This window comes from Procambarus clarkii, chromosome 78 (assembly GCF_040958095.1).
Source record: "Procambarus clarkii isolate CNS0578487 chromosome 78, FALCON_Pclarkii_2.0, whole genome shotgun sequence".
In the NCBI taxonomy this organism is placed as follows: Eukaryota; Metazoa; Arthropoda; class Malacostraca; order Decapoda; family Cambaridae; genus Procambarus; species Procambarus clarkii.
The window spans coordinates 6,304,080-6,327,306 of NC_091227.1; the positions used below are offsets into that span (position 1 = coordinate 6,304,080).

At 36.2% G+C, this 23,227-nt stretch overlaps 1 protein-coding gene across 1 annotated transcript; it reads left to right on the forward strand.

Annotated features, from left to right (window-relative positions):
- The first annotated feature begins 11,055 nt into the window (after positions 1-11,055).
- Positions 11,056-21,268, forward strand: LOC138357465 (uncharacterized). The gene is made up of 6 exons (XM_069314321.1): positions 11,056-11,344; positions 14,718-14,795; positions 17,842-17,948; positions 19,548-19,707; positions 20,566-20,672; positions 21,129-21,268. Exons 3-6 carry the CDS (start codon positions 17,904-17,906, stop codon positions 21,243-21,245), a joined length of 429 nt encoding a protein of 142 aa, XP_069170422.1. The 5' UTR covers positions 11,056-11,344; positions 14,718-14,795; positions 17,842-17,903; the 3' UTR covers positions 21,246-21,268.
- The last annotated feature ends 1,959 nt before the right edge of the window (positions 21,269-23,227 follow it).

Sequence of the window (23,227 nt, forward strand, 5' to 3'; positions counted from 1 at the left end):
TTCATTCTTCCCAGATGAAGGAACTAGGTACATCATCTGAATGCACCATCTGAAGCTTTTCCACACTTGATATTGATTCCACACTTAAATACCATTGCAAGTATTTCACAGCACACAAGGCTAAAAACAAACTCCAAAATAGCACCTGTCTATCAGTTACAATCAAAATGTTAGATCACTTGGTAAACATTTTGACGATTTAAATGCATTACTCACAGCACTAGGTACTAACTTAGCATTCATTATTTTAACAGAAACTTGGCTAAATAGAGACTATTTATTTATTTATTTATTTATTTATTTATTTATGCATATACAAGAATGTACATAAGGAATGTGAGGATACAAATATGGTAATTACAGTCTTGTAAAGCCACTAGCACGCGCAGCGTTTCGGGCAGGTCCTTAATCTAAGAAAATTTTAAGGAGCTAAATACTTGCAAAATTTATAGACAAAAAAATGATAACAGTTACATGAAATGAAAAAAAAATGAGAGAAAATTGTAGGTACAGTATATTAAAGCACATAGGTAGCTAAGATTGATTGCAATGACAGCTTGAATGGTAGTTGACAAAAACTGGTAGGCACAATACAGCAGAAACAATATAAGATTGATTGCAATGACAGCTTGAATGGTAGTTGACAAAAATTGGTAGTCACAATACAGTATATGGCTAGCACATAAAAGAAGACAGCAATGAACACAATGATAAGGTTGTTTAATATTACATAAAAATTAGGAGATTGGGTAACACTAGGTACAGAGCAAATTTAAAGCTCAGTGTAGGAAACTAAGTAGATGAAGTTAGGTACTTTTTGGTTTTTGCTTTTAAATAAGGCAAACGTTTTACAGTTTTTCATTTCACTAGGGAGTGAGTTCCATAGACTAGGTACCTTAATTTGCATAGAGTGTTTACACAGATTAAGTTTGACCCTGGAGATATCAAAGAGATATTTATTTCGGGTCCATAGAATTACCCAAGTCGGCCCAAATCAGGCCAAAACTACCCAAATCGTCCTAGCATTACGTAAGTAATGAAGAAATATGGTATATTTACTTACTATAATGTTGGTGCTATACGTAGAACATGATCAAACCTATTTTTACTCTGAAATAATCTAATTTCATAACGAAATGAGACGTAAATATGTGAGAGGTGACGCCATAGGAAGTCGACGGTCCAAGCGACAATTGTGTGGAGCGACTTATCCAAGATATATGGTCGCCTGGAGAGTGTTTGCTGCCATAACAGCCTCCTGTACACAGTGATCCAGTCGTCGTATTTCATGGCTCAAATTGTCGCAAATTTAATTGGTAATATTAACAAGTAGAATGTGTATTTATAATAATATTTTTCATAAACAGCCACAAAATATTTAATATTTATTAAAAAAAAGTGTCTGGAAGTTAAATCAATTCCACATGACAATAAATTTGTTATATAGATACTAGCGTTATTCGTTGGTATGCGTTCGCTATTTAAACTACTCCAGTCCTTTTCGTTCATAGAACACCGAACCCTACACGCTCTCTGATATATTGCTTAATTAACAAATATTCACAAATAAAGATTATATTTATATATGTTATCTGAAAGGCAGATATAAAATAGTTTGTGTTAATGCATCACAGAGATTATACCTTATTAGAGAGGAAACATTCATATTTTAAACAAGGCTTCTTGGCCGACGCTCTCCCTTTCGATGGGAACTATGACCTTTTGAAAATCAATGTTAATTGAATCTATATATTGTAAAAAACGAAGTTTTTTATGTCATCAGAAAGACATATAAGCTGCATGTTAATACTTTGGTATAAATATAACTGAAGTGAAAGTGAAGATATATGCCTTTTTATAGTTACTTGATGGCTCGCTCAGGGAGTGTGAAGGCCTGCACACAAGCCAATCAATTTTATAATTAATGTACATATATGCAAAGTAACGTCAAAGGTTTTTATTTCAGAATAAAGACAGATGTAGACGATAATGTAAATACATTTCAAGGAAAACATATCTTAAATGAAAGCAAAGATATGGTCAAATAAAGAGGCAATACCACACCATCGCCAGTGTCCGGACACATGAATATTCGCATTAGGTAGGTGAAAGGAAATGTACCCAAGCATTTCCATATACGCGACCAGTTTCCGTTCTTATGTTCTTACTTACATTTATTGAAATTTATCATCATCATCATTTACAGAAATAAATTAACATAAAAATGTAGTTATTTTAATACACAAAACAGAAGTAGATATGTATGTAAATTATGACGCAGGATAGGATCAATATTGCAGAACTATTCGCATACTTTGCGTCATTATATACAGTACTGGAATTTAAAAAAAATCGCGTAATTCAGAAATAACACCATCATTGGTGTCCAAGAGAAGTGTAAGTACTTCATTTATAATGATGTGCTGCCCAAAATCTTAGCGAAGTATCTAAAATTTGCTTACTGTAAGTAATTCATGCAAATGATTGTAAAGCCGTCGCCCAGTTGGGTGGGTGTGGAGCACATGACTGTTAAGCTGCCGCCCAGTTGGTTGGGTGTGGAGCACATGACTGTAAAGCTGCCGCCCAGTTGGGTGGGTGTGGAGCACATGACTGTTAAGCTGCTGCCCAGTTGGGTGGGTGTGGAGCACATGACTGTAAAGCTGCCGCCCATTTGGGTGGGTGTGGAGCACATGACTGTTAAGCTGCCGCCCAGTTGGGTGGGTGTGGAGCACATGACTGTTAAGCTGCCGCCCAGTTGGGTGGGTGTGGAGCACAAGACTATAAAGCTGCCGCCCAGTTGGGTGGGTGGGAGCACATGACTGTTAAGCTGCCACCCAGTTGGGTGGGTGTGGAGCACATGACTGTTAAGCTACCGCCCAGCTGGGTGGGTGTGGAGCACATGACTGTTAAGCTGCCGCCCAGTTGGGTGGGTGTGGAGCACATGACTGTAAAGCTGCCGCCCAGTTGGGTGGGTGTGGAGCACATGACTGTTAAGCTGCCGCCCAGTTGGATGGGTGTGGAGCACATGACTGTTAAGCTGCCGCCCAGTTGGGTGGGTGTGGAGCACATGACTGTTAAGCTGCCGCCCAGTTGGATGGGTGTGGAGCACATGACTGTTAAGCTGCCGCCCAGTTGGGTGGGTGTGGAGCACATGACTGTTAAGCTGCCGCCCAGTTGGGTGGGTGTGGAGCACATGACTGTTAAGCTGCCGCCCAGTTGGGTGGGTGTGGAGCACATGACTGTAAAGCTGCCGCCCAGTTGGGTGGGTGAAGAGCAAGACTAGTAATTGGACGACTCACCATAGATGTAAAGTGCCTAGTATAGTGACTTGTGAGCCTCTTGTTGAATCACTTGTGATACAAAGATTATTGATGTGTGTATTTGTGTGGGTGATTGAATATGTATGTGAATGTATATGTATGTATATGTATATATACAATTGACGATCACGAAACAATAATCATTTGTATGCGGAAAATTCCATATTTCATTTCTCTGGATTTACCGCATATGTATATATATGTACATGTATGTATGATTATGTGTACATGTATATATAACATTAATAAGAGGAAATGAAGATGAAGAAATGATAAAAAGAATGGCAATAGTGGATATTAGTAACACACTAAGAATTATTCAGTAATAAATACAAACTCGTCCTTCACCTATGATAAAGGAAAGTCAACTTGGAAGGATTCAATTTACATGAGATTAAGATTAGGATACAAATATATCTGGCAATACGGAGTTGATGTCAGTGAAAAAGATAAGGAGTGTAAATTATGTAGTATGCCGCACGCCCACACCTTAGAACATTATGTATTAGAGTGTCAACTTATTGATAACTATAGAAATAAGGAAATAAGTAATGTACCACATCAAACTGTTTGTATGTGTAATAATGGTATGATAGACAGTATACTTAGGAGCTACAAAAATTTTGCCCCAAGAGTGTAACAATTGTATGCTGTACTTACTATATTAACCTGCAATGTTAAATGGGATTCTTGTAATGTTAATTGTCTATTTGTACTTACTGAATTTGTGCGCCCCTTGAGGGACTTGAAGTAGAGGGGGTAGAAATAGCCTAAGTTACTCTATCCCTTTGAGATGTATTTTTTCTTGTCTCAATAAACATACTTGAACTTGAACTGTAAATATTTGTGGCTTCCTGACCATAAAGTTACCGCCGCAGAGGGTAAGAGACCGGATGTACCCCATATACAAGCCGCACTAGCTATTAGTTCATAAAAGCTGACAACTTACCCAGATAAACATTACTTCCTAATTATATATATATATGCAAATAATACAATTAAAATGTTTAAAACGTGATTATATATATGTATCATGTGGACAGTTTTTAATGTAATTTTTTCTCCTGATATTCGGGTTCTTTATTATGCTTCATCTTGAGGCAAAGCCCAATACCTTACGCCATATTGATGCTCTGTCCACAGATCATTCTCTCTCTCTCTCTCTCTCAAATCATATACATTGATGGTTTCCTACACCGCCACACGGGTGCAGCTGCAAGTGCAGCTGCCTCTACCCATCAGACAGAACTATTTGCCTTGCTTGTTACACTAAAATGTGTACAAGTGTGTGTGTCTATGGCAGGCCCAGAAAGGGCCCGGGAACAGGCCCAGAAAGGGCCCGGGAACAGGCCCAGAAAGGGCCCGGGAACAGGCCCAGAAAGGGCCCGGGAACAGGCCCAGAAAGGGACCGGGAACAGGCCCAGAAAGGGCCCGGGTACAGGCCCAGAAGGGGCCCGGGTACAGGCCCAGAAAGGGCCCGGGTACAGGCCCAGAAGGGGCCCGGGTACAGGCCCAGAAAGGGCCCGGGTACAGGCCCAGAAGGGGCCCGGGTACAGGCCCAGAAGGGGCCCGGGTACAGGCCCAGAAGGGGCCCGGGTACAGGCCCAGAAGGGGCCCGGGTACAGGCCCAGAAGGGGCCCGGGTACAGGCCCAGAAGGGGCCCGGGTACAGGCCCAGAAGGGGCCCGGGTACAGGCCCAGAAGGGGCCCGGGTACAGGCCCAGAAGGGGCCCGGGTACAGGCCCAGAAGGGGCCCGGGTACAGGCCCAGAAGGGGCCCGGGTACAGGCCCAGAAGGGGCCCGGGTACAGGCCCAGAAGGGGCCCGGGTACAGGCCCAGAAGGGGCCCGGGTACAGGCCCAGAAGGGGCCCGGGTACAGGCCCAGTAGGGGCCCGGGTACAGGCCCAGTAGGGGCCCGGGTACAGGCCCAGAAGGGGCCCGGGTACAGGCCCAGAAGGGGCCCGGGTACAGGCCCAGAAGGGGCCCGGGTACAGGCCCAGAAGGGGCCCGGGTACAGGCCCAGAAGGGGCCCGGGTACAGGCCCAGAAGGGGCCCGGGTACAGGCCCAGAAAGGGCCCGGGTACAGGCCCAGAAAGGGCCCGGGTACAGGCCCAGAAAGGGCCCGGGTACAGGCCCAGAAGGGGCCCGGGTACAGGCCCAGAAGGGGCCCGGGTACAGGCCCAGAAGGGGTCCGGGTACAGGCCCAGAAAGGGCCCGGGTACAGGCCCAGAAACCCAGCAAACACAAATCATCTACACAACGTTCGCCTATCTCTTCCCAAAGGTGTGGAATGATTTGCATTGAGAATGGTGCAGGAGAGCCTTTGAGAAACTTTTACTCAAAAAATCCAAACACAAAGGTTTAATTATTAATTGTTTTTCTACAATTATTTTCTTCCAAATGTAAAACAAATAGTTTTTACATGTTTAAATATAAAATTGATGGTGTTTTTTTGTAAAATTCATTAATAAATTGTGAATGATATATATTGGCTGAGTGAAACCTTTAAAATCCATTTAGTTATAATTTGAAAAGAAAAAAGTAGTTTTCCAAATTTTCTAAAAATCGCTCTTTTTAACACAATTTGACTCCTTATGCATTCCACTAAACACTAATATCATGTTTAAATATATAATTTATGTATTATTCCCTAAAATAATTTATATAAATTATATAAGTTGCTGGAAAGTGGTGTTAAAGATTCTGAAAACCTTTTGTTGTGTTATAATTGGAATGTTCTTATATATGTCTCAAGTTCACAGTTTATCAAACAAGAATATTAACATTCGTCAACTCTTAAAATCTTATATGTTATATTGCTGGTGCAAAATGGGTGAATCTTTAGGAACAGCTATAGTATCTATATATCACAAATGGTGTTTTCCCTAACTCAAACAATGTAGAGTTTATTATTCTACACATATTTCTAATGACTCTTAGATGTTTACATTCTCTGAAGTATAATTGTGAAGGCTGTGTCCATCACTCTCAACACAGATTCTTAAACTCCTCTCTGCATGTTCAACTATATAATTAGTTTCCATTTTGAATCTCCATGGACATTTGTATCCAAAATGAAACCAATGTGGTTTCCTTCAGCGCCTTCAGCCAGCACATTTGCTCATTCATTTCCACAGATTCCAACATGGTAGGGGATTTACAGAAATTCATATTCATATATTCATATTGTTATATATTAAAAATATGAATGCAGTTCAATATGATAAGACAAATACATGAGTTTATGATAAATTCGTTTTCTGTGATATACCATTGATATGCTCTTTTTTTCTTTAAACGGCAGACTAAACTAAAGTGCTCACATCAACAGATTTGATGTATAAATGGTCAACGCTCAACAGAGTTAGTATAAATGTATTAGTATAAATCTTACTTGTCTCATTGTTAATTCACATTCAATGTCAACTTGTGGTTTTGATGTGGCACGTTTGGCCAAGACACCCCACCCCATTATGCACCCCATACCCATCTTGTGGGCGGTTGTGGAAAGGGTTACAGAGGCACATAATGGGCTCAGGGACTGAACCCCACAATTCATTTAGCTAAGCAAGTTACAATCTTGATGAGCTAGTTACAAAATTCAATATAAGTCATCACATCAACAATGGGTTCGAGATCGACCTCAAGTACAGGTTCTAAATTAAGCAACTGACATATGTGGAGAGCTAGTATCAAAATTTATATGTTTGTCCTGCACACCGTCCCCCATCCAGTGGGCAGCGGTGCATAGGTTACAATCACTTATTTGTTATCTACAGTTAGCAAACTGGGGATATTTGGCTAAAATTTCTGGTAGCAGATCATTTTGAATGAAATATTGACACATCGCTGGAACATTGGTTATAGAATTGTCTCTAAATTCATGCATCTTTTCGCACTCCATCACATAGTGACGGAGGGTGTGCGAATAATTTTGTTGACAGTTTACATTTGGTCAGGTCTACATCAGCAGATAATGAGAATTCCCAGAGATACTTGTAACCGAGTCTAAGCCGAGCAGTACCCAGCAAACACAAATCATCTACACAACGTTCGCCTATCTCTTGCCATAGGTGTGGGAATGATTTGCATTGAGAATGGTGCAGGAAAGCCTTTGAGAAACTTTTACTCAAAAAATCCAAACACAAAGGTTTAATTATAAATTGTTTTTCTACAATTATTTTCTTCCAAATGTAAGACAAATAGTTTTTACATGTTTAAATATAAAATTTATGGTGTTTTTTTGTAAAATTCATTAATAAATTGTGAATGATATATATTGGCTGAGTGAAACCTTTATAATCCATTTAGTTATAATTTGAACAGAAAAAAGTATTTTTCCAAATTTTCTAAAAATTGCTCTTTTTAACACAATTTGACTCCTTATACATTCCACTAAACACTATATCATGTTTAAATATATAATTTATGTATTATTCTCTAAAATAATTTATATAAATTATATAAGTTGTTGGAAAGTGGTGTTAAGGATTCTGAAAACATTTTGTTGTGTTAATATGTTCTTATTAACTATGTCTCAAGTTCACAGTTTATCAAACAAGAATATTAACATTCGTCAACTCTTAAAATCTTATATGTTATCTTGCTGGTGCAAAAAAGGGTGAATCTTTAGGAACAGCTATAGTATCTATATATCACAAATGGTGTTTTCCCTAACTCAAACAATGTAGGGTTTATTATTCTACACATATTTTCTAATGACTCTTAGATGTTTACATTCTCTGAAGTATAATTGTGAAGGCTGTGTCCATCACTCTCAACACAGATTCTTAAACTCGTCTCTGCAGGTTCAACTATATAATTAGTTTCCATTTTGAATTTCCATGGACATTTGTATCCAAAATGAAACCAATGTGGTTTCCTTCAGCGCCTTCAGCCAGCACATTTGCTCATTCATTTCCACAGATTCCAACAAGGTAGGGGATTTACAGAAATTTGTATATTCATATTGTTATATATTAAAAATATGAATGCAGTTCAATATGATAAGACAAATACATGAGTTTATGATAAATTCGTTTTCTGTGATATACCATTGATATGCTCTTTTTTTCTTTAAACGGCAGACTAAACTAAAGTGCTCACATCAACAGATTTGATGTATAAATGGTCAACGCTCAACAGAGTTAGTATAAATGTATTAGTATAAATCTTACTTGTCTCATTGTTAATTCACATTCAATGTCAACTTGTGGTTTTGATGTGGCACGTTTGGCCAAGACACCCCACCCCATTATGCACCCCATACCCATCTTGTGGGCGGTTGTGGAAAGGGTTACAGAGGCACATAATGGGCTCAGGGACTGAACCCACAATTCATTTAGCTAAGCAAGTTACAATCTTGATGAGCTAGTTACAAAATTCAATATAAGTCATCACATCAACAATGGGTTCGAGATCGACCTCAAGTACAGGTTCTAAATTAAGCAACTGACATATGTGGAGAGCTAGTATCAAAATTTATATGTTTGTCCTGCACACCGTCCCCCATCCAGTGGGCAGCGGTGGATAGGTTACAATCACTTAGTTGTTATCTACAGTTAGCAAACTGGGGATATTTGGCTAAAATTTCTGGTAGCAGATCATTTTGAATGAAATATTGACACATCGCTGGAACATTGGTTATAGAATTGTCTCTAAATTCATGTATCTTTTCGCACTCCATCACATAGTGACGGAGGGTGTGCGAATAATTTTGTTGACACAGTTTACATTTGGTCAGGTCTACATCAGCAGATAATGAGAATTCCCAGAGATACTTGTAACCGAGTCTAAGCCGAGCAGTAGTAACATCTAGAAGTCTGCTGATTTTATTGGATGATCCATAGATGTGTGGCTCCTCTTGTATGATATGTATGATAGATGGAATTACTAGTTCCAGTTTCTAGGCAGGCGATGAGTACTCACAATAACCTTAATTAAGCGTCAAAACAAAAATGTGTATACTCTTTTTACTCTCCTGACCTTAGTTCTCGAGCTATGTATTTCATTTTGGTACCAACGTGTTCGCAATAACATTCTCTAGAAGAAAATCAGCAAAAACGGTCACCAAAAGTTATATGAATACCAGCACCCAATAAATACCTACGTAGATGACTCGCCGTGAGTGCCCAAGAGCAACAAAATGTTTTTACTCTTGGGATTGTTATCACTTCCACACTTGTCCTACAGCGTTAATTTTGGTATCAATGTACTCGCAATGAAATTCCCAACACGGTGATATGAATATAAACGTAGAATAATGGTCGCTGCCCACCCGCAAGAGTGTGGGAAGTGGCGGAACTGTTACCCAGTATTGGTGACAAGACGACACATGGGCGATACAGTGCTTTGAAAGTTTATAATTATATCACTGTCCTGACATTATTATTGTATGTACGTCATTCATTTTTGTGCCAATGTTTTCGCAATAGAATGTTCTATGAGCCCGTAGGTAAAAAAGAGCAACAAAGCGTAAGATAGAATAGCACCATATATAAAACAACGCTGGTACATATCAGTGAGCGTCAAACACACACGAAATGTGTGTGTTTGATGGTGGTCAAACGATGTTTGATGTGTTTGATCAGGTGATGTCCTGATCCGCATAATTAAAGTATGAATTATGTTGAGAAAAAATAAGAAAAAAGGGAAAAAACAGGGGTGGGAGAAACATGACAGAAAAAGAGTAAAAATACAATTTGGTCAACAAAACAGCATTGTTTAAAATAAAAGATATGGATTGACATTTTGGGGGTTAGGTTGGTAGGTTACATTGAGTTAATTAGGTAGTACTTAGTGTTTATCTGTTATAGATAGGAGCTGCTTGGTATGGGCCAATAGGCCTTCTGCAGTTACCTTTGTTTTTATGTTTTTTGCCCTGTAACCTAAATGGTTAGAGAGGCACATATATGGGCTTAGGGACTGAACCCCACACTACATTTAGCTAAGCTGGTTACAATCTTGATGATATAGTTACAAAATTCTGTATAAGTCGTCACATTATCAATGGGTTCGAGATCAACCACAATTTCCTGAATAGATATAACAAAGGGGATATTAATAGGGTATTAAAATTGTCAACACAAGATAGAACACGAAACAATGGGTATAAATTGGATAAGTTTAGATTTAGGAAAGACTTGGGTAAATACAGGGTCAGTAACAGGGTTGTTGATTTGTGGAATTTTTCTTAACTTATAAATTTATCTTTATTTATCTTAAACTGGTTGGGAGAGGTACAGTTTTTAACATAATTGGGAAGGTCATTCCACATTCGAGGTCTCTTGATTTGTAAAGCATTTCTAGTTTGACTAAGTCGTACTCTTGGAATATCAAATAGGTATTTGTTTCTGGTGTGGTGCTCATGGGATCTGTTACAACCTTCTAGGAAGCTTTTAAGGTCAGGATTGACATTACAGTGCAGCGTTTTATATATATAAAATACACATGAGAGTATGTGCAGGGACTTAATATCTAACATATTCAGAGATTTGAGTAAGGGGTCCATATATACTGCCCGGTTGCCTGAAATGCTATAGGCCTACTATAGTGGCTTTAGGTATTGTATGCACTAGCTCTATCTATAAATCCAACATTATGTTTGTAAATCAACTATGTATGTACTTTCCTGAATAAAATTGACTTTACTGTACACTTATATTCTCTCTAAACTTATTTCAATTTCAATTTCAATTTCTTATATTCTCTGTGGATTTGTTACCCCTATCGTTTGGGAGAAAAAAAATGACTAATACGTTCGGCGAATGACTTTGACTTCAACTTCACTTTGACTTCGTTCATGTCATCGTATTTTCCGTAATATATAAAGGTTATGACAATGCAATTATATTATTGTGTGCAAATAAGTTTGAAATTTCATGTACCCTAAAAATATTAAAATAAAGAATAAGAATAATTAAATAATTGTTGTAGTAAATTGTCACACGTTCATCATACGCAAACGAACACACAGTTTGGAGCGTCAGTACAAGACCGCCGCCATTTTAAAACACGGCTTCGAATGTAAGTAATGTTTTTCTCGTACTAACACTGTGTTATGCAATAGATTAGGTCTTGAATTCACAAATTTAGTTGTTACATCTGACAGAGTATGTTAGACGGTGTAATGCTGGTCCATGTTGACGTATTTGTGGGCTTGATTGGTTTACATGTGATGGCACACAATATCGGCACCCCACAACATGCTGTTGAAGTTGGAATGCATGGCATAGGCTCCTCACACAATGTTCTTTATGTGGTCCTCAGGTGATAGTTTTCTATTTAGAACCACCCCTAGATCTCTTTCTTTATCAGAATTCCTTAAAGATTTCTCACATGGTTTTCCTAATGATAGATTGTGGGCTGTAAGGGACAGGTTTGATGTATGGATTAGTTGATAGAAGTTCCAGTCCACCTGTAGACAGGGATCTCACATCAGCTTGTATATTATACAAGGATAAGATTTGATAAATTCAGTTATTTGACTGAACACTGGCTCTGTTTAAATCAGAGATTTAAACATACATAGTCTAACCTAGCTCCTTTCTTTTTTACCTAGCCTAACCTAGCCTAACCTAGCACACAATATCGGCACCCCACAAAATGCTGTTGAAGTTGGAATGCATGGCATAGGCTCCTCACACAATGTTCTTTATGTGGTCCTCAGGTGATAGTTTTCTATTTAGAACCACCCCTAGATCTCTTTCTTTATCAGAATTCCTTAAAGATTTCTCACATGGTTTTCCTAATGATAGATTGTGGGCTGTAAGGGACAGGTTTGATGTATGGATTAGTTGATAGAAATTCCAGTCCACCTGTAGACAGGGATCTCACATCAGCTTGTATATTATACAAGGATAAGATTTGATAAATTCAGTTATTTGACTGAACACTGGCTCTGTTTAAATCAGAGATTTAAACATACATAGTCTAACCTAGCTCCTTTCTTTTTTACCTAGCCTAACCTAGCACACAATATCGGCACCCCACAACATGCTGTTGAAGTTGGAATGCATGGCATAGGCTCCTCACACAATGTTCTTTATGTGGTCCTCAGGTGATAGTTTTCTATTTAGAACCACCCCTAGATCTCTTTCTTTATCAGAATTCCTTAAAGATTTCTCACATGGTTTTCCTAATGATAGATTGTGGGCTGTAAGGGACAGGTTTGATGTATGGATTAGTTGATAGAAGTTCCAGTCCACCTGTAGACAGGGATCTCACATCAGCTTGTATATTATACAAGGATAAGATTTGATAAATTCAGTTATTTGACTGAACACTGGCTCTGTTTAAATCAGAGATTTAAACATACATAGTCTAACCTAGCTCCTTTCTTTTTTACCTAGCCTAACCTAGCTTGTTTTCCCAAGCCGGTCTATGGCCCATGTTTTTTTTTCGATGCCTCAGTGGTCCATGCACATGTCCGTTCAAGGGGATTAAATAGCCGTTCTATGGCCCCAGGGTTTTACGAACTTCTTTTTCCCAAGCCGGTCTATGGCCCGTGTTTTTTTTTATGCCTCAGTGGTCCATGCACAGGTCCGTTCAAGGGGATTAAATAGCCGTTCTATGGCCCCAGGGTTTTCTCAAATTTTCTTTCATAGCCGGTCTATGACCCCTGGGTTTTACGAACTTTTTTAGAATCTGGATGTAGCAGGTGCTCAATTGTCAAAAGTGAAAAATTGGTTTTGTCTTCCGAATGCACCATTTCTGTAAATTTGCTAATAATCTTTTAAAAATAGTAAATGCCATTATTTTTGCAAAATTATTACGAGATCTATTATACTAATAACGGTTTGATAAAATACAGTAGACTGCCTACTGGATAATAGTTCCAGTCCACCTGTAGACAGGGATCTCACATCAGCTTGTATATTATACAAGGATAAGATTTGATAAATTCAGTTATTTGACTGAACACTGGCTCTGTTTAAATCAGAGATTTAAACATACATAGTCTAACCTAGCTCCTTTCTTTTTTACCTAGCCTAACCTAGCTTGTTTTCCCAAGCCGGTCTATGGCCCATGTTTTTTTTCGATGCCTCAGTGGTCCATGCACATGTCCGTTCAAGGGGATTAAATAGCCGTTCTATGGCCCCAGGGTTTTACGAACTTCTTTTTCCCAAGCCGGTCTATGGCCCGTGTTTTTTTTTTATGCCTCAGTGGTCCATGCACAGGTCCGTTCAAGGGGATTAAATAGCCGTTCTATGGCCCCAGGGTTTTCTCAAATTTTCTTTCATAGCCGGTCTATGGCCCCTGGGTTTTACGAACTTTTTTAGAATCTGGATGTAGCAGGTGCTCAATTGTCAAAAGTGAAAAATTGGTTTTGTCTTCCGAATGCACCATTTCTGTAAATTTGCTAATAATCTTTTAAAAATAGTAAATGCCATTATTTTTGCAAAATTATTACGAGATCTATTATACTAATAACGGTTTGATAAAATACAGTAGACTGCCTACTGGATAATAGTTCCAGTCCACCTGTAGACAGGGATCTCACATCAGCTTGTATATTATACAAGGATAAGATTTGATAAATTCAGTTATTTGACTGAACACTGGCTCTGTTTAAATCAGAGATTTAAACATACATAGTCTAACCTAGCTCCTTTCTTTTTTACCTAGCCTAACCTAGCTTGTTTTCCCAAGCCGGTCTATGGCCCATGTTTTTTTTTCGATGCCTCAGTGGTCCATGCACATGTCCGTTCAAGGGGATTAAATAGCCGTTCTATGGCCCCAGGGTTTTACGAACTTCTTTTTCCCAAGCCGGTCTATGGCCCGTGTTTTTTTTTATGCCTCAGTGGTCCATGCACAGGTCCGTTCAAGGGGATTAAATAGCCGTTCTATGGCCCCAGGGTTTTCTCAAATTTTCTTTCATAGCCGGTCTATGGCCCCTGGGTTTTACGAACTTTTTTTCCCAAGCCGGTCTATGGCCCCTGGGTTTTATGAACTTTTTTTCCCAAGCCGGTCTATGGCGTGTATGTTAAATAAACCAAATTTTTCACTTTTGACAATTGAGCACCTGCTACATCCAGATTCTAGGGAGGAAAGGAATATAACTTGAAAAATGCCATTCAATACATTACACAATTTAAATATTTTCAGGCAATCAACACAACCCTCATGTTGGCTAACCCTCTCTCATGTTGGTCAATAATTTAAATATTTTTTTATGGAGTAATCTTTGCTGTTGAAATGTAGTCTTTTTGAGACTACATTTCAAATGTAGTGTGTGTGGAGGCGTGTATGTTAGGTATTACCTAATATACACGGTGTAATATATCTATCTGTGTGAAATAGATTAAATCCATTTATTTGATATTCAGCTAATAGTTCTGTATTTTCTACATTCATCCATGTTTTGGTAAGTGCAATAATATGTATTGTTTCATTGCAGATTAGAGATTCAAGATAGTTCTAGATTTCCGAAGTACTGAAACGCGCGCCATACAGGCTTGGTGGATCTAGGTGCAAGGTAAAATTATTTACATTTACTTGTTTTGTATTTATGTTTTGTATTTATATGCATATATGCATTTATATGCATTATTCTATAGAATAATAGATCTCGTAATAATTTTGCAAAAATAGTGGCATTTACTATTTTTAAAAGATTATTAAAAAATTTACTGATATGGTGCATTCGGAAGGGCGAAGAGGGAGAACGGCCTGTTGACATAGCTCGGGTGCAGGGGGGGGGGGTTGTGTAAAAGCCTGGTTTGTGCCTCGGAGAGGCTATGGGATCCAGTAAGTTCAGTAGAACTTCGGTTTCAACCCTTTTACCCTGTTGTAGCTCAGTCGATTAAGGCAGTGTCTGGGATGCTCCCGGACGCAGGTTCGAATCCTCGTCACGGCCCTTGTGGATTTGTTCATTTGATGCATCACGTTATTGTGATCTGTGTGTGTAATTCTTCACTTGCTACAGCAACAGGAATGTGTGTGTATGTATTTGTGTTGTTGAATATGACCGAAAGTGTAAGATTAATGATTCTAACACAAATCGTCTGAATATTTGTTTTTCTTCACTGTCGAGAGTAGTTAAAAAAATTTACTCGAGTTTATTTTCACACTTTATTTATGGTCCTTAAGTCCCTCTCCTTAATGCTGCTGCTGTTTCTCGCATCTTTGCATCGCTTGTATGTTTGGGGGTTTGGCCTCTTGCTATATATTGATTCCATTTGTGTGTGTTTGGGTCTCAGGCCCTCTCGCAATTTCTGTTGAACAAACCCCTTTTCCTAGTTCTGCATCTCTCCTTTGGTACAAATTTTGTTGTGCTTTTATCATATATTTCACAAAACTTGACATACATTTCATTTACTTCATGTCCTATCAGCAAGTGTTTGTCAAATTCTTTAAGGAAAGTTTATCATCCTGATTGCAGATCTCTAGCGATATTATGTCAACTTCTTGTGGATTCGCAATCATTATTTAATTTACCTTTAGGTGTTCTTTCACCAGCACAGCAACACTGTACCTCTCCCAACCAGTTTAAGATAAAAACTAAGTACTAACTAATTAACTCAATGTAACCTACCTTACCCCCAAAATGACAACCCATGTCTTTATTTTAAACAATGCTGTTTTGTTGACCAAATTGTATTTTTGTTTTTTTCTGCAATGTTTCCCCCCCCCCCACCACTCTACCACCACATTGAGTTTAGTAGCTCTGTGCACGTCAGGTGCTGTTTAATATACAGACCTACTCCTCCATTTGACCTAGTTTCTCTATCACATCTATATCACTTTGTGCTTTAGCCCTGGTGGAGCTTGGTCCACCAGGCTGTTGTTTGGAGTGGCCCGCAGATCCACATACAGTCTGCATATGATATACAGTCTGTTGATCAATTAAACTACAGTAGTTAGTTTTTATCATCCGAATGCACCAATATGTGTTCATTCTTCCCAGATGAAGGAACTAGGTAATATTCATCATCTGAATGCACCATCTGATGCTTTAACACACTCATGATGCACGAGAGGTTTAAAAAACTTTTAAAACTTTTAAAACTTTTTGACCTATGTATTTAAAAGCAATTCTAAAGTTAAAAAGTGTAGCATAGGCCCCTCGCAGAATGTTCTTAATATGATCCTCAGGTTATAGTTTTCTATCTAAAACCACCCCTAGATCTCTTTCTTGATCAGAATTCTTTATAGATCTCAGTGGCTCGATCATAGAAACTGCTCTAAATCCTTGTTGGCCTGGATTGTGGAGGTCATTGGTCTCTATAAAACTAGTAATCTGACTCCTGATCACTCTCAAATAATTTTATTATGTGGGATGTTAGTGCAACTGGTCTATAATTCTTTGCCAATGCTTGTGTTGTGTTGTGTTGTTTTGGTAGTGATGTGCAATGTGTTGTTTTGGTAGTGATTCGTCCAGTTCTGGTAGTAGTGCGGTTGTTGTGTAGTGTAGTACTTGTGTGCTTGTTAATGACTTGTATTCCAGTCTTGTGGGTATCTCCTTTCCCCTACGGGCCAACTGCTTTGTTCTTACCTAGCATTTTGCTTTGTTTGGGTATGAATGTTTGTGTGCCGTATATTTTGCAAAATTTGCCATATATCTCATTATTTACTCCTCTGCCTAGCAACAAGTCTGTCTAATTATACTCATTAACTGTTTTTCAAAGTTCCCCATAGTGTCCTTTATTGAAATCGAGTTCATGAACCGTTTCAATGTTCTTATTTTCTTCTAGATTATATCTTAAAGTATATTTAAATGTTATTGTTATTATTGTTATTAAATGTTATTGTGACATTGCATTGCAATTGAGCTATGTTGTTTACCATACCGTTCATTTCGTGAGTATAAGTATAGATGCCACACTTGTGACAGGTAAAACCATGCCTTTTTTGAAAAACAGCACCGTCTGTTGCACGTAAGAGCAACCCACACTATATTATGTTGCGATATTATTTCAATATTTCCGATTGTATTGATAATTTGAATTTTCATAGATTTCAATTTATTTTCATTTCGATTTAATAATTTTGTGTGACATTGCATTGAAATTGAGCTGTGTTGTTTACCATACTGTTCATTTCATGAGTATAGTTTATTTTTTTATTTTTTTCATTTCATTTTTTTAGCTGTTCTTATTTTTCAGTGATGGGAATATCAGATCATTTGATGTTCCCAATTTTCTGATGGAAGCATCAGACCATTATAGAATGCATCGGATGAGGTAGTTTGGAATGGTGGGGAGGACGAGAGGGGGGTATGGTGGGGAAGACGAGGGGACAGAGGAGAGGGTAATGGTGGGGAGGACGAGGGGACTGGGGAGTTGGGGATGGTGGGGACAGGGGAATGCTGGGGAGGACAAAGGGACAGGTGAATGGGAGATGGTGGGGGAGGAAGAAGGACAGGGGAGGGGAAAATGGTAAGGAGGACGATGGGACAGGGAAGTGGGAATAGTGGGGATGATGTGGGGACAGGGAAGTGGGAAGGACGAGAGGACTGTGGAATGGGGAATAGCAAAGTGAATTATAATTATATATATTAATTAATTCTTATAAATTTCCAGAAGCCTGTATCAACACCCACACTAATGCAACTGAAAGAGATGTTGAGACAAGTATTGCTGATATGTTGAAGAACGCCCCAAACAAACTCGGTGGAAACAGATACAAGGTAAAGTTTGCCAATTTGCTGTAGTCTAATTCAATTTCTTTTTAGTAATCTTCGAGAACATTTATGCTATGAATAAGATAAAATAATGTAACTGATTTTGATTTATTTACTATTTATTATTTATTTACCGTTATTAGTATAATAGATCTCGTAATAATTTTGCAAAAATAATGGCATTTACTATTTTAAAAAGCTCGGGTGCAGGGGGGGGGGGGGGTTATGTAAAAGCCTGGTTTGTGCCTCGGAGAGGCTATGGGATCCAGTAAGATCGTCCTTCCTTTCCTCCCTAGAATCTGGATGTAGCAGGTGCTCAATTGTCAAAAGTGAAAAATTGGTTTTGTCTTCCGAATGCACCATTTCTGTAAATTTGCTAATAATCTTTTAAAAATAGTAAATGCCATTATTTTTGCAAAATTATTACGAGATCTATTATACTAATAACGGTTTGATAAAATACAGTAGACTGCCTACTGGTTTTACCTGTAATAAGGTTTGATACAGATGATTATGATTATGGTTTTGGCCTCCACCACCCTCTCACCTAACTTGTTCCAACCATGTCTACCACGGTTTTGTCTTCCGAATGCACCATTTCTGTAAATTTGCTAATAATCTTTTAAAAATAGTAAATGCCATTATTTTTGCAAAATTATTACGAGATCTATTATACTAATAACGGTTTGATAAAATACAGTAGACTGCCTACTGGTTTTACCTGTAATAAGGTTTGATACAGATGATTATGATTATGGTTTTGGCCTCCACCACCCTCTCACCTAACTTGTTCCAACCATGTCTACCACGGTTTTGTCTTCCGAATGCACCATTTCTGTAAATTTGCTAATAATCTTTTAAAAATAGTAAATGCCATTATTTTTGCAAAATTATTACGAGATCTATTATACTAATAACGGTTTGATAAAATACAGTAGACTGCCTACTGGTTTTACCTGTAATAAGGTTTGATACAGATGATTATGATTATGGTTTTGGCCTCCACCACCCTCTCACCTAACTTGTTCCAACCATGTCTACCACGGTTTTGTCTTCCGAATGCACCATTTCTGTAAATTTGCTAATAATCATTTAAAAATAGTAAATGCCATTATTTTTGCAAAATTCCTGAATATTGTCAAAATGACGGAAACCCATATGTCAAAAACACATGGAGATATACCAATCCTGGAAGACATTCTTCCATCCCCACTTGAAACTGTTGAGCAGGTGGATAGTCTGTCACATGAGCTAAAAGTTAACAGTGAATATAAAAAGAGTATGGTAAGTGTTGCTTAATTCTTTTAGCCTGAGTATGGTAAGTGTTGCTGAATTTTTTTAGCCTTGTACATATGTCTTTTGATTAGTTTTTTTGCAGATGAAGGAAGGTGGGGTGGCACATAATTGATTGTTCAGTGTTATGTTTAAGGTACAAATAAAACAAAAGCAAAAGTTACTCAAATTCGTTGATTTTTGTAATAGTTAAGAAGGAAAATATTTTAATGCTATTTATTTAATACAGTTGGAAATTAGAAAATCTAATGTTGAGATTGAAAGATATATATTATTCTCTATTACCTTACAGCTTATGCATTATTTTAACAGGTCCAGACGCTGTCTCAAATGGGCGGTGCAAGCTGTGGAGACACAGTGAGACGAATGATGAGGAGGATAGGGACCTATGGGGTCTGGTCTCAGTATTCACTCGTTGGGCACAAGAGGAAACGTGTCTTCAAAACCTTGGATATTTGTAATGTAATAATAAGTACGTAAATTTGACATTTTTTTGGATTATATATATGTCTGCATGTATTATGTATTATACTTGCATGCTTGTTAATGACTTGTATTCTAGTCTTGTGGGTATCTCCTTTCTCCTACGGGCCAAATGCTTTGTTCTTACCTAGCATTTTGCTTTGTTTGGGTATGAATGTTTGTGTACCTTCATTGTATATTTTGCAAAATTTGCCATATATCTCATTACTCCTCTGCCTAGCAACAAGTCTGTCTAATTATACTCAATAACTATTTTTCAAAGTTCCCCATAGTGTCCTTTATTGAAATAGAGTTCATGAACCGTTTCAATATCCTTATTTTCTTCTAGATTATATCTTAAAGTATATTTAAATGTTATTGTGACATTGCATTGCAATTGAGCTGCGTTGTTAACCATTCTGTTCATTTCATGAGTATATTTTATTTTCTATTTTTTCATATCATTTTTTTTATCTGTTTTTATTTTTCAGTGATGGGAATATCAGATCATTTGATGTTCCCATCAGAAAATTGGGAAAGTCAGATCTTTTGATGTTCCCAATTTTCAGATGGAAGCATCAGACCATCATGGAATGCATGGGATGAGGTAGTTTAGAATGGTGGGGAGGACGACAGGGGGGATGGTGGGGAAGACGAGGGAACAGAGGAGAGGGTAATGGTGGGGAGGACGAGGGGACAGGGGAATGGAGAATGCTGGGGAGGACAAAGGGGACGAGGGGACGGAGGAAGACTGGAGAACAGGGGAACACCTAAATAAAAGCCAACAATGTTATTACTCTGTGGCTTCTTGTCTCCTGACAAAAAGAATTATAATTATATATATTAATTAATTCTTATAACTTTCCAGAAGCCTGTATCAACACCCACACTAATGCAACTGAAAGAGATGTTGAGACAAGTATTGCTGATATGTTGAAGAACGCCCCAAACAAACACGGTGGAAACAGATACAAGGTAAAGTTTGCCAATTTGCTGTAGTCTAATTCAATCTCTTTTTAGTAATCTTTGTGAACATTTATGCTATGAATAAGATAAAATAATGTAATTGATTTTGACTAAATATGTAGATATATTTAATTTTCTGAGCACTAATAATGAAAGAAAACCAAAATAAGAGGTGGCTACTATCTCTAATAATGGGCTGGAATAATACAGGATATAATAATATATATATATATATATATAAATATATATACATATATTTATATATATATATATTTATTTATATAAATATATATATGATATATATATTCTATTCTATTAGTCTATTCTATTCTATAGTTTTATATAGATTCTTGTTTTAGTTTTTTTCTATAATATGGAAAGGGTTTTTAATTAATAAATTAAATATTATATAATAAAATAATGTATTATTGAAAACAATTAGTAACAAACAATATTTCATTACAGGGTGGTGAAGCAAGAATACATGTGCATCACATAGCAGAGTCGGATATGACGAATAATGAAAACAGCGGAGAGCCTGGTGCATGGCATACCGCTGAATCTTCTCTAATGTCTATATAGAAGAATCTTTGTTTCTGTGTGTATATATGTATATATATCATTAATAAAATATATATATATATATATATATATATATATATATATATATATATATATATATATATATATATATATATATATATATATAACCTATATGTATATATATATATATATATTTATATATATATTTATATATATATTTATATATTTATATATATATTTATATATATATATATATATTTATATATATATTTATATATATATATATTTATATATATATATATATATATATATATATATTTATATATATATTTATATATATATTTATATATATATTTATATATATATTTATATATATATTTATATATATATATATATATATTTATATATATATATTTATATATATATATATTTATATATATATATATTTATATATATATATATATATTTATATATATATATATATATATTTATATATATATATATATTTATATATATATATATATATATATTTATATATATATATATTAGGTTAGGTTTGGTAGGGTTGGTTAGTTATCATATATCTACGTATAACTAGCTAGTTTTACCTTTATATATATAATATTTATATATATATATATTATATAAAAAGTTTGTGAGGAAGACCTCTGGTGCCAATGTGGGGACCCATAGCATAGGAGAAGAAAATAAAAAGTATTCAGAGGAGACCTTGTGGTCACTCACTAAACACTAATATTATCTTCTACCACCCCCATTCTTTTGTATGTACACATATATTTGCTTTATTTGAACTTTGTTACAAAGAGGGAGTTACATATAGGTTACAAAGATGGTTATCATATATATATTATTTATATATATATATTATTTATATATATATATATTATTTATATATATATATATTATTTATATATATATATATATTATTTATATATAAATATATTATTTATATATAAATATATTATTTATATATAAATATATTATTTATATATAAATATATTATTTATATATAAATATATTATTTATATATAAATATATTATTTATATATAAATATATTATTTATATATAAATATATATATATATAATATATATACTATTACACTACATTCTTATGTATTACACTAATATATATATATATATATATTATATAAATTATTTATATATATATTATATATATAATTATATAGGTCATATGTTTTTGTATTTTTGCTGATTTGTTAGTAAATAAAAGAAATATAAATTATTTGATTTTTTTACCCTTAAATTGGTTTTAATATTTAAATTGAAAACACTAATATAATATAAAAAATTTATTATTTAAAATATTTAAATATATTTAAAAATAAATATTTTTTATTTTCAAGAAATTTAACTTTAAACACAAAGATGTGAAAATGGTTCAGATAAGGCTCAAACCTTTCACAAGAGATTCATATTGGTGTATGAATGGATTATGAATGACTCATGTTAGGAGTGTAAGTTGCCACAACATCTCAAATTAGTGTTAAATACATATGTCTTGGTTATAAGTTTTGGAAACCTATTTAAGTCCACACACAATATCGTATCTGATACGATAAAACAAACGTTTCCAATACTTTCAAATACTTTCCAGATATGTTGTGGCAACCTAAAATTGTTTGCTGGGTAGTAACATCTAGAAGTCTGCTGATTTTATTGGATGATCCATAGATGTGTGGCTCCTCTTGTATGATATGTATGATAGATGGAATTACTAGTTCCAGTTTCTAGGCAGGCGATGAGTACTCACAATAACCTTAATTAAGCGTCAAAACAAAAATGTGTATACTCTTTTTACTCTCCTGACCTTAGTTCTCGAGCTATGTATTTCATTTTGGTACCAACGTGTTCGCAATAACATTCTCTAGAAGAAAATCAGCAAAAACGGTCACCAAAAGTTATATGAATACCAGCACCCAATAAATACCTACGTAGATGACTCGCCGTGAGTGCCCAAGAGCAACAAAATGTTTTTACT

Excerpts from the sequence above, each read along its gene's own strand:
- LOC138357465 (XM_069314321.1), top strand. The coding sequence starts at position 17,904 with ATGTTGAAGAACGCCCCAAACAAACTCGGTGGAAACAGATACAAG. Across the intron at positions 19,708-20,565 it reads TATTTGTAATGTAATAATAA|AAGCCTGTATCAACACCCAC; the intron begins GTACGTAAATTT and ends ATAACTTTCCAG. Across the intron at positions 20,673-21,128 it reads ACGGTGGAAACAGATACAAG|GGTGGTGAAGCAAGAATACA; the intron begins GTAAAGTTTGCC and ends ATTTCATTACAG.